General features: G+C 39.2%; 2 protein-coding genes across 2 annotated transcripts in view; one reads left to right on the plus strand and one right to left on the minus strand.

Moving 5' to 3' along the window:
- Window positions 1-12,512, plus strand: part of Mcu (mitochondrial calcium uniporter) — a 60,656-nt gene that overhangs the window by 22,157 nt on the left and 25,987 nt on the right. The window lies entirely within an intron of this gene.
- Window positions 1,308-8,230, minus strand: Jv (javelin). Its single transcript, XM_071711959.1, has 6 exons — window positions 8,200-8,230; window positions 7,856-8,108; window positions 6,511-6,739; window positions 4,814-5,617; window positions 3,340-4,328; window positions 1,308-2,863 (listed from the first exon to the last, which is right to left on the minus strand). The coding sequence occupies exons 1-6, from the start codon at window positions 8,228-8,230 to the stop codon at window positions 1,825-1,827; spliced, it is 3,345 nt and encodes a 1,114-aa protein (XP_071568060.1). The 3' UTR covers window positions 1,308-1,824.

Consider the following 12,512-nt stretch of genomic DNA (forward strand, 5'->3'; position numbering starts at 1 on the left):
CACGTAAAGCGATTGAAGTACTGACACGAAGCACCCGTGAGTTTTTCAATTCCGCGTATAAAAGACACTAATAGAAAGCGAGCTCTTTCGCACGGATACGGAGAAGTTTCGTAATACTCTTTACTCAAAATTCGAGAACGTCTACCTGAAGATCGCTTTACACAGTATCAGTCATACTGTATAAAAGCTCGCAGTGTACATTTTACGACACTTGGTCTGCACAACTGATGTAACGCTTGACACCGGGCTCACACCGAAAGCTTTTACGATCCTCCGTATTTACGACTGTGCCACATACACATCCAAAATAAATCGATAATTGCGCCGCTCCTAGCGAGCAAACTGGGACTTTATTGCGTTTAAATAATTACGCCGCTGCGCAGAAAATATTTAACGTGTTTAACAAGCGAATTATGCTCATTTACATACAAATTGGACTTTTTACACTTTGCCTGCATTTTTGAAAGTTTTTCGTTATTCTTATCGTTATTTAATGTTTCTTTTGTTCTTAATAATAATGAAACGCTATTCTAGTATTCCACTGCTAATTTTTACGAGTGATTGCGGTAATATTATTTATGCGAGTCATCGTGAGTCCACATTAAGACATTCCAGACCACATGTTGGGTCTTGGCTTGCCAAGACGTTCTCTGAGGTCCACATCAGTTAAATCTTCAAAAGAATCGATAAAATCAACGTCGTTCCAAGAATACATAATGTCGAAAATAACATCGTGTCGTCTGAGCCTTCAATATATCATTTAACTCGAGACGTGTGTTGTAAAATGTGACATTCAAGACTAATTTTCGTGACTCGGTATTTATCTATCCTTTTTTCATCTGTTCAGTATGATGGTTTAAATATATATTACAGATAAATGTTTGGGATAATTATAAAATCTTTTTTTGCGAAAACTTACAAGTCATTGTACAAGAATAAAATACCGGAAGATCTCAATTTAATTTTAACGATGTCTAAAAAGAGTATTAATAATTGGCAGTTACGCAATAAGGAACCAATTCATTGCAATGATTTTTAGTTCTGTATTGCAAAATGATCTTGAACAGGACAAAATTTTCTTAAAACATGGAATTGTATTTGAGAAAGATTATAGTTTGGTCATTATATTTCAGATAACGTTGGCACAGAATTTTATTTCTAATGTTTCGCGAAATTTACTCTAGCGGAAAAGTAAAATTTTGGCCTTGGTTCCGCATTGCAGAACTGCGTCCAATTAAACAGTATTTAATAATTATATAATCTTTTGGAGAGAGAAAGAGAGAGGTGGAAAACATTAATAAATGAAATTATTACATATGATTATTTATTACACATTTAGTACACTCAAATTACATCGATCATTCGTACTTTGTGCATTATATGCAATAGTATATTGAATCTTTAATATGTATTATATTTTAGTACGTAATCAATATTTATTACCTGTTCTAATATGACTCGTGTGGATTTATCCACCTGGAATAATAAACTAATTGATGGATAGCACTTCCGTACCAATAAATTACTTTGACTATCAATATACTCTCGCGATATTTTCGTTATTTGTCAAAAACACATTCGCCAAAAACACATTTTTAAACAATTTTTGTTTTATTTCCAGCAACGTTTATTCGATTGCGATTAAAATTTATCTTTTCGCAAGCTGGAATATCATTTTTTTTCGCAAAAGAAAAATTATTTTTAGTAACGTCAAGAAATATCTTTACGTAACATTTTATTAAAAATAATGATCACGTTATCTCCTACTTTCGTCCGTCACAGTCGCATCAAAGAAATAAATATTATACAAAAGATAATTCCCGTTCAGGATGTTTGCGCGTACTGGTTTTGCTCATCGATCCCATTGAGACTATCCTCGAGCACCTCGAACTCCTCGAACTCCATTTTACCGAAGTCATTGCCGACCTTCCAGCTCGAGTTCACCTCCCATCTCGTCAACGCGCTCGGCATGAATCTACTCGGATAATTGGATCTCGAGTCGTCCAGATCGTCCAGCTTAAAGTCAGCTTTGAACGTCTTCCTCGTTTCCTTAGAATCTTCTTTCTTCGGCTCCAAACCAATCACCACCGGCGGTTCTCTCTTCACCTGCTCGACCTGCTCGATCCCCTCGTCCCTTTGTGCCTCGTCTTTTTGCCTGCTGTCGATCGTCGTGATCTCGATACTGGGTGTCTCCGCGATGGTACACTGTCTGAGATCGACGCATCTGTCGCGATTGCGACGCAACGATTGTCCCTCGACAAGTCTGCCGGCCAATTCCAGCCTGCTGTCGCAGGAATTACTCTTCACCAGCTTGAACTTTACGTAATCGTTCGATTTGTCGACGCGCTTGAAACCGTTGCCGATCAACGGCGATACCAACGGTCCGTTGTGCATGTTGACCACTTTCCCGCCGTAATAAGTTACGGAAGTGCCGCACTCGCGGATCTTTCTCAGGACGTCTTGGGACACGTAATGCCCCGGACCATTCGCATCCGCGTCGTCATCGTTGCAATTCATATCCTCGTCATCGGACGACGTGCAATGAGCACCGCTTCCGGGATCGGTGTCGGGATAATCGCTGGACACGCCGGAACTCACGCTGCCGGAATCCCAGTTTTGATGATGATGATGATGATGATGATGATGATGATGATGATGGTAACGGCCGACCTTGTTCTTAGAACAATTAGAACCGCTTGGCGACGTATTTCCGCTTCTGGCTTCAAAACTTTGCGCGAGAATTCTTGTTTTCGACTCGCATCGGGGACTTCCGAGTTCCTCCTTGGCGACGGAAACTGTCGATGACGCGGACTTGGTCTCGAAGAGTCTCGTGAGATCTTTCGCTCTGCTGGAACATCTGGATCTGAACATAATATACATTGGTTATGACTATTCACGAACGATCGAGGGATGAATGGAGATTTTTAAGGCTTTGGCTACATTAGTTTTAGTACATTAATTTTAGTGTAAACGACTTACTCTTTCGGTTAGAACTTTCACCTGTAACTTTAATGAAATTTCGCTTATACTATTATCTTAGTCGCGAATAATCAAATTGCAAAATTACTTAACACGCAGGCGTTCCAATGTAAACTTCGTCACCCATCGTTCCCTTCGTTCCCTTCGTTCCCATTAAACTTAACGTTATCTCGGGCTGATCTATCTATAGTACCGTCACCTCATATTTAATTCATCCTTCAACTAACGTACTAAAGACAGTTGGCCTTATGCCAACTGGTAGCTTATATATCGTCAAAGGTATGCTTATCGTCAAAACATTCACATACGCTTCGTGAATAATAAAAGTTTCGTCGTCGACGACATTCAATATTATGCTACCTGGATTCTTCGCGTGTCTTGTCGGATATTTCGTCGTACCGACCGTCGTCGAGACTAGTCAGATCCTTCATGCTGACACTCCTCCTGGTCTTGTCGTCCCTGGAAAACTCGGCGTCTTCTATGCTTTTCTTCTTCTCGAGAGTGTTCTCGAACATGCGTCTCACGTTTCTGACGGTATCCGGATCCGGTAGCTCTTCGTCGATCAGCTCACGGTTCACCCGTATAGGTTGGTAGAAGAAGTGCTTTCGTATGGACGACTGTCGAGAGCTTTTAGCGCTACCGCCCTCGGATCGTTCGCCGTTTCTCTCGCGGTTCTCCATCTTCTTCTGGATCGCGCCGGCGATCTTGCATGTGGGCTCCGCTCTGGCCAACGGCGACGATTTCCGCTCCACCGGCTCGGCGCGGACCGGCTCGATAATGACAACGTTATTGTCCATCAGCAATTCTTGGAACGAATACTCGCGCAAATATTGCATCAATCCCTCGTACGTGACGTCGCCTCGGGCGGTGCTGAACATGTTCTTGCTAAACATATGCGACTTGACGATCTTGTAGCGCACGTGATCGAACTCCGGACCGTCGTCCTGGCACTCGATCGAGTCCACGCAGCTCCTGGATCTGATGAGATTAGTGTGTGACTTTTTGCCATCGCTTGTTCTTAGCGCGGTGGTATTATTGGAGCTTTCGACGTTTCTCAACGGCCGGTCGTCCTCGATGCCGTCGTCCACCGATCTTCTGCGGGATTCGCTACCGGATTCGGAGCCGAGACCGAGATCCGAACTCTCCGATCTCGCCTCGAAGCCCAGGCTGCCCTTTACGACGTTGCACGCCTTGCCGAGAATGTTGGATGTCTCTTTTACGATCCTCTCGAATCTGCCCTCGTTTTGCTTATTTCGCGCTGCCTCCTTCTCGGTGCTCTTCCGCTCGAAGAAGTTTCTCGCGTTTTCCACCGTCGCCCCATTTTCCGCATTTTCCGGTGTCGTAGCTTCCTGCAAAATTAATTCATCATTTACGTTTCTGCTCCATTTCCAGCCTGGAGATGTCGGTTTTTATTAATGGAAAATGTTAAGGGAGAAGATGAAGTCGTGAAATTAAAGTGCAACGACGTTGCAAATTGACAACATTATAAATTACTTAGCGGAAACAAGTATTTAATCGAGTAAAAAACCACTAGGAAAAGATAGATGTTAAAGTCACAGCGCGAAGTCGCGGTAACTGTTCAATATTCCATGTGCAGTGTACGTGCAAAAAATTCAGAATCTCTGTTTTACACTTTTCTAGAGAAGATTTCACTTTAGGGAAAATGCAATCTCTATTTCTTTTGACGTTACATTTTTACGGTCTTAAAAATCATCGTTTTTTGAAAAATTGTAATGTCTGAATTTACGAACAATAATAGAAAAACGAACTGATTGAGATAAAAATAATTAAAACTTTTATTCTTATCAGTACGAATAATCCATTTCATACTAACTTTCGCTTTTCTTCCATGAATTTCGTCCTCCTCGTTCGCATTGCTAATCGATTTAATTACGGAGGCATCGATACGCTCGTTTGCCTCTTTCGTGGTCTCCTGCGGTCTCTTATCCTTTGGCACGTCCTCGACGATAGCGTCGATTTCTATGACGGAACGCCGATGGCGTCTCCTAGTGACGTCACTGTCGACGACTTTGAGAATCTGCGGTCTTCGCGACATCTCGTTCCGGTCGGCGTTCAAAATCCAGATCGACTTGTAGTCCTCGACCTCCTCGATCTTCTGATCCTCCTCCTCGTAGGAGGTCACGAAATTGTCGACATCGGCTCCTCGATGATCGGTCTTGGATGAGGAGGAGGGCGCGTCCTTGTTCGCCGAGCTAATCTTCGAAGCTGCTCCGTAACTCTCGTCGGCCACTCGATGCTTCCGCCGGCTCGAGTCGGTCCCCTTGGACGAGTCGAGATCCTCGCGGGCCTCTTTCTCAGGTTTGTCGTCGGCTCGAGCGGGATTATCCTCATTCACTGTATGCTCCTTACATTTCTCCTCGTCCGTAGCGTTGCTGCTCCTCGTCGGCGAGACCTCGCTCGCGCCGCTCGGCTCGTTGTACTCGAGCACTCTTAAATCCCGTAAACCGTGTACCTTCTTACGCGCGAAATTACCGTCCCTCGATGAACCGGCCTCGTTGTATCCCAGCCGTATGTTGGAGAGAGGCAGCAAATTCAGTACGTCGAAGTATTCCAATTCCCCGTCGTCTTCGAAAAGAACGCTGTCTAAGCTCCTGTGCTCCTTACGTTTGCGTTTCACCTGATAAATGGAAAAGCACATCTAAGCGCGTGCTTTTCATGCATTCTTTCGTATAGTTTATTATCCAAATAATTTTCAGGGTAATTAATTTCTTTATAAAATCAGCCTTTTATTATAAGAAAATGTTTTTGTAATAAATGCAGTGATATTTGAAAGAGTCAATTCTTGATTCAACTCACCGTCCTCTCGGTTATGAAAATAATTTTTGTTATTTAAGTTTAATGAGAGTTTGCACGTAATAATTCGATCGTTATTTTAATAATTTTACAGAACTCACAGAAAGATATTATTTTACTACCAAATTTGTGGAGAATCAATCTTTTTGATGCCCAGTTGAAATTTAATTAAGCAGCTCTCAAATATGTAACAACGGTACTAGGAAACTTGTGGCCGAGACATAATGATCTCTATCATTTTAATTAATGTTGGTAACAAACTTCTTAATCTTGCTACATTGAGGAGTCCCGGCACGACTGATCACAAACACGATACATCACTTCATCGAGTAAACTTTAATCAAATTAATAATTGGAAACTCCACCCCATAGCAACTTCCAATATATTATACATCATCATTACCGTATCGTAAATGAAGTTATCCATATGTAATACAGCTAATTACAAAACAATCTAATTAAACGCCATGATTTGTTATTTTCTCTATGAATAATGATAATAAAGCCAGTTTTAATTGATCGAATAATCTGTTAATCCTCTCAATAACGAAAGCTCGAAATGAAAGATCTTTCTCTCCTGCACAAAGCAAATTAGTGTAGCTTTCTAATTTTTTTATCGACGAAAAATGTGTATTTCACCTGCGTATATATGCAATCAATACTCCGATTGCCTTCAATAGGCCAGTTATCTTCGACAATATCGACCAATCCGCTTACTGTATCCAAATTCTGCACGCTGCGATATCGCCTCGGAGGATCCGGCCAATCGAGAATATTCAGTCGATTAGGATCGTCGCGGTTTCTTCGTGTATAAGGCAGTGGATCTGGAAAAGACACGAGACTCGGCGGGATCGAGTTAAGGCCGCACGTCGAGCGCGAATGAAACGATTTTGCCTCGTTGAATCTCTCGTAAGAGTCCGAAAGATGCTGCTGACTCTTGGAGAGTCTGGAACAAAGTACAGATCTGTTGACCGATTGCCCCGGTGCGCGGTGGAATAAAATTTGCATTCATAAAACTCGAAAGTGTTCGTAAAATATAGGAAATATCAGTCGTGAGTAAAAAGAGCATCTGCCAGACGTCTCGTGACTTCAATGACTTATTTGAGTTCATCGAATCTATGTATATGCTGAGTGGAAATATTAGCTGATTAAATTATTAAAAGGAAGAATATATTGAACAGATTTTTATTTTAATCTTATTAAATTGAAAAAATAATTCTATCAAATCGGATTGCTCGTTATCAGCAATCGATTTCGAACCAGTACATTAACTCAGTTAAAAGAACGCCTTATTAACGTACAGAACTGTAGAAATTTCAATATTCCTATCTCAATTAATTATTAAAATCCCAATCACTTAAATATTGCGCGACAAAAAATATATCTAGAATTAACAGGTTTTTTATTCGTCAATGGAAGCTATGCATCGAGTTAGATTGCTTTCAATGAACCGTAAATAGTTGACAAAGACGAAAAAGTCAGTTGTTCTCTCCATAAGTTGTGAACAACTATTTGATTTGATTTCTCAACGAGGAAGGAGAAATCAACTTGGAATCGTATTTCAGCAAAGTTTTTTCGCGAAGTTCCTGTCACTTTGAGAGGAATTCTAAGTCGTTCGAGTGTTTTGTTGAGGAGCGTCGTTCGTCGCTGACCGATCGAGTTTCGATTGTGCTCGGTGTTTGCAATTTGCTGATCGCCGCAAGCGAATAATGCGAGTTTATAGATCAAGAGATCAAATTCATCGCGCATGAAGAAATTCAGCTGCCACAATTGGACTTGTTGGTTAACTGTTCGTTGTTATCTCATTGAGATAATTATTAAGATATCCTGGAAGCTTTATTCATTAAAATGATCTCAGATACCTCGAAAGGAACAATTCTCAAATTAGTTGACTAATGCGCTATCTAATATTAATCTTGTTGAAAGCAGCTATTAGATAGAATAACCTTTCGAACCTTTATTATCATCTTATTTCCCGCGTAATGGTTGTTGCCTGATTAAAAAATAACCAGGTCAAGAGCGCGCTTTTGCGATCGAATCTTTCTCTTGATGAGAGGCTTACCTGTCCTTGAGGGAATTCCGATCGATCAGCTTGGCCCTCGGTATCAATTGATATCTCTTGGGCAAATCGAAGGTCGACTGGCCTAGCCGAAAGTGCGCCGCCTCTCGATCTTGCCGGGAATCGTCCTCCGATATCACTGCGAGACTTCTCGTACGCTTCAGCAGCTTCCGGCGATCCTGCGTCGACTGTGCCGAGTGGGAGTCGTAGCGGCTGCCCTCTCTGCAATTAAAATCGCGCAATTGCGTGGTAACAGCTGTTTAAATCATAGGAAACGCAATCATAATAAAATCATACGACAAGTTTCTACCGGGTGCAACACGCAATTGACGTATTTTGCATTGTACAGGCTGCATCGGAGGGAGCACTTTCTCCCATTTACGGATCCTCGGGGGGGAAAATTTAAGCTACTTTTACTTCGGTAAAAACATCAAGTTTAGAAGTAATTAAAAAGTTGCATAACTTAATTCGAAAGTTTTGAAAATCATCTCGTGAGCAATAGTCTTGAACTTTCACTGTAAATATATAACGATTCTACATTCTTCAGTTAATTTCGTTTAATTAAATGCTTCGTGCGCTTTAATGGAATTTTTATTCGAAGCTTAATTAAAATAGATTTAGTATTGAAAATAAATTTAAACACTATGACTGTAATTGCTCCAAATTAAGTCTTTATTCAGGAGAAACCTATCACGAACTACCGGATGTATCCAAGACCTATTAATTAGCTTATATTGCTTGTACACACCCCGTACATTATTGAAATGTTCAATATATGTATTATGGATACGCAGACCCTTACATTCCTTGAATGATGAATGAATGAATAATCCTTACAAAGTAATAATGTATATTTAACAACTAATAAACCTTCAAGCATCGCCCTACGCTGGCACAAGTTGAAGGACATAAAGTGGCGTATTAGCTTTAATGGCCCGTTAATTGCTATAAGTGGTTCATGAACCGCAACTCATTAACGTGTAGACGTATTGATGCATATTCGTCTCTTATTCTTTTATCGAGGAGTGAATCGTCACATCAACATCATATCATAGAATATTATCTGCGTACAAATCAGCGACTTGAATAAACCCAGAAAAATTTCTGTCGAGGGAAAAAAGGCATAATAGATACAATGACGAGTTTTTTACGTTTACGAGAATGTCTTTCGAGTTCTGCGAACGGCGAATTTTCTCGTTTTATAAAAAAAAAGAGCGTTATGTATTTAAGTCACCATTTAAACAACCTTTTAAGATGGGATTTATCATTTGGTCTTTTTATACATATTTAAAAGATTATTATTTCAAATGATTATACTTTTTATCTTGTAGCATGACAAATCGTATTTCCCGTTATCATTTTCTTCGCATGATGTTCGCCATGATTTACCGACTGTGCATTTATAATGGATGCTAATTAAACACCTAATTATACTACGATATGATAACTGTGTTAGGCGTGTATCTCCTATTCCCTGTTTTCATTTAACAAGTAAGTTATTTATACCGGATAATATTGTAACTGGCTTTTTCACACACAATAAATACTAGAATGAGTTCGATAAATTAGTATCTAATCTGCATCTAATAAACGCAAGTTCGAATTAGAATTGTAAAATTAATTTTTTGCATTGCTGGACACGTACTTTTCCATATTTATTTAACGATTTTTAACCCTAGCTCGCCACACTCCAGTCCGATGGACCGCTGAACGTTTTTCGTTTTTTTTTTTTTAGTTTTCACATAATAACATAATTTCCTTATAATAAGTTCAGTTTAAATTCAAATCATTTTCTTGACCTGATATTATCATAAACATGTTATTCAGAGTTTATATTTCCAATTTCTACAGTACAAGCTTAAAAATATTAATTAGAATGAAAATGACAATGCGACAAAGTCGAGCGGTCTCACGGACCAAAGTGTGGCGAATTAAGGACTCGAAAATAAGCTAGGGTTAAGTTCACCTTAGAAATGTTAAAAGAATAGACCATTTAATTTTTAGAAATTTATTTTCTGAAAATTGGTTCAAAAAACATTATAAGTTGAATTGTATACAGATACATTTCTATGTTAGAGATTTTTGTTATGATATAAAACAAGATCTAAAAATTTGCGTCCTTCCAGTAAAATTGCTTTTATTACTCGAAGTGCGGAATTAAATCGCTCGCCTTGCTCCCATTTACTCCAGAAAATGTAGCAAAACTGCGAATTTTTCGCCGGTGAACGCTTACGTGCTAAAATAAAACGGAAACTATGTTCGCTATTTTTACATTATATTTCTCATTTTCTAGTTATACACACAATGCTTTTAATCCCAGTTTTGAAAACAAATTCTTATCGTTCTTTTCTGAAAATAATAACGTAAAAATTAAACTTTGTATGGAAAAGTAATTTATAAGTTGATAAATTAAAATATTCTAGTTAAACTTCAATACTTAAACGCTAACATTATACGATCGAGGTTCAAAGTTTGAACAAGAATGCCGAAATTTCAATATTATCATTCTTTAAATATTTTCCTTGATTAAAGAGAAGACATTACGCAAAGCTTATTTAATATGAAATCGAAGATCGTTGTGGCTAATTTGCTTGTCTAACTGTTCAAGTATGCTTATAAAAAGAATACTGTGCGTGTGTGTAATCAATCTTTTTAATCAATAGTGGATTAAAATTCACGCGCCATTTCATTACTCGGCCGTGCTAATTACAAACACTAGAATCGAGATGTGTAATTATCCTCGCTCCTCTATATATATACGCTGACAAGATATTCAATTGATGTTAACAGAAACATGTTGGCAAAACGCAGAAACAGAAAAGCGCGTGTGAAAATCTCTTTCGAAGAATCTTGCATTATGACATAAGACGCGAAATAAAAATGAGAGATATGAATCTGCCGTCGCATGCATATCTCTTTAGATTCCGAAAATCTTTTACGAATATCGCGATATGTAGTGGCAATACGTACATTTATGTACATCGTGTGCGGTTTTTTCCATTTGAACATCCGTGAACATACTGAAAAGACGGACGTGTCCTTTCGGCCGACTGCCCGTCTTAACGAACGTGAATCCTTGAAGTCCGAATGCAAACGGCGTATCGTCGTCTCATTGTGTTCGTCTAAGCACGGCGGCTGGTTACGTAAGATTATCACAAGTTATCCCGGGTAACTTTGCACGCCTTTTCAATGCATACATCTGCAGATTGGTCTCAGGTGACTACTTTTTTCTTCTGGTTTCTTTTTCTTTACATAAGTTTTACACGTCACTGCGTCAAAGTTTGACTTTTTCATTAATAGTCTCGTAGAAATGTTTCATAGAATTGATCGGTTTAACAGAACAGAGCGAGCCTGTTAACAACACGAGATTTCTATTATCGCGTTAATTATAGGATATAATTTTAGGATTTCTCGCGAGTTTTGAAACGCTTTTTATTCACGTCTGAAAGTTTCCTGCGCTATGACGTAATCGCTTACTCTAGTAGCTTTATTTCCTTTCGTGTCTTGACGAGCAAAAGATGATCGCTTATCAATAAGGTGATAGAACACGCTCGAATTGTGACCAATCAGCTTATCTTGTTACTCTAATTACTCGATGACGCTCGTAAATCGGAAAGTGCGCTGCATGCGCTCGCAAAGATCGGGAAGGGCTGTAATTGCCCCAATTTGAAACGGCGAACAATTAATATCCAACCGTGTCGATCTAATTTTTTTGCACGAAAACGAGAACATTCTAACTGTACACTCAGAAAAATAAATAATCGTTCAAAAATTAACAAATGGATAATCCGATACTTTTAAGCGGAATTATAAAAAGCCGATTAAGATTACAATAATGTCCAATCAATGATAGCCGGATATTATTGATAATTGATCGACTTTTTTAATTATTCCGATGGAAAGTGTCGGATTGTCCGTTTGTTAATTTTCGAACGAATTGTCCGATCATTTAGACCTGGATTTTTCTCTCAGTGTACAATCAAGTTACTATAAGATTAATGTTGTTTGAATATGCATGAGGCATTAAAATCTCGATTATGCGCGCAAGAATATTATGTCGTCAATCTGGTGGAAAAATGGTAATCGTAGCTATCGTCCCTATCAAAAGTGGCTCATAAAATCATGGAATATAAAATACTCTCGCCGGAGGGAAAATAACATTTTCTTAAGTAGAATAAACCTATTTCTGACGTATAATATCAAGGGAGAGAACAAATATCACTTTGTTGAAGCGAGCTGAATTTCGCTTTTGATGTGGGACATCAAAAATGGAACAATTCCACAGTGCAACAGTACTGCAGGCTACGCTCGTTTTATCAAAGTTTCAGAATGTGATACGTCTATACATATAGCAACCAGGGAGAAAAATAAAAATGCTATATTATGCGCATATAAACGTTAAAATATATGTATTTCAAAATATTTCTGCACATCAGACGTTTATTCTGTGTGCGAGACATGACGAAATTAAAACCAGTCGTGATTTCCGGTCAATAATGGTCTCTATGGTTGCACCTGTATTCAGGTAGCACCGCGCAAAGAAAAGACAAGGCCTTTTGCACGTAGTGAAACGCGACGGGAATATCCTACGTGACCGGGCCGGAAGAAGTTCCGCAGCGTGAACAGTCGATGGTTAACATCCGACCGACGACGAAGTCGG

The sequence above is a fragment of the Temnothorax nylanderi genome, unplaced genomic scaffold, assembly GCF_030848795.1.
Source record: "Temnothorax nylanderi isolate EJ_2023f unplaced genomic scaffold, tnyl_v1.0 TNYL_tig0103_pilon, whole genome shotgun sequence".
Taxonomy (NCBI): Eukaryota; Metazoa; Arthropoda; class Insecta; order Hymenoptera; family Formicidae; genus Temnothorax; species Temnothorax nylanderi.

What these genes read in the sequence shown, in the direction of transcription:
- Jv (XM_071711959.1), bottom strand. Translation starts at nt 8,230, where the DNA reads ATGGGAGAAAGTGCTCCCTCCGATGCAGCCT. An exon ending in GCGTGCAGAATTTGGATACA is followed by an intron (nt 5,618 to 6,510) that starts GTAAGCGGATTG and finishes TCCATTTATCAG; the next exon opens with GTGAAACGCAAACGTAAGGA. An exon ending in AAGACACGCGAAGAATCCAG is followed by an intron (nt 2,864 to 3,339) that starts GTAGCATAATAT and finishes TATTATGTTCAG; the next exon opens with ATCCAGATGTTCCAGCAGAG.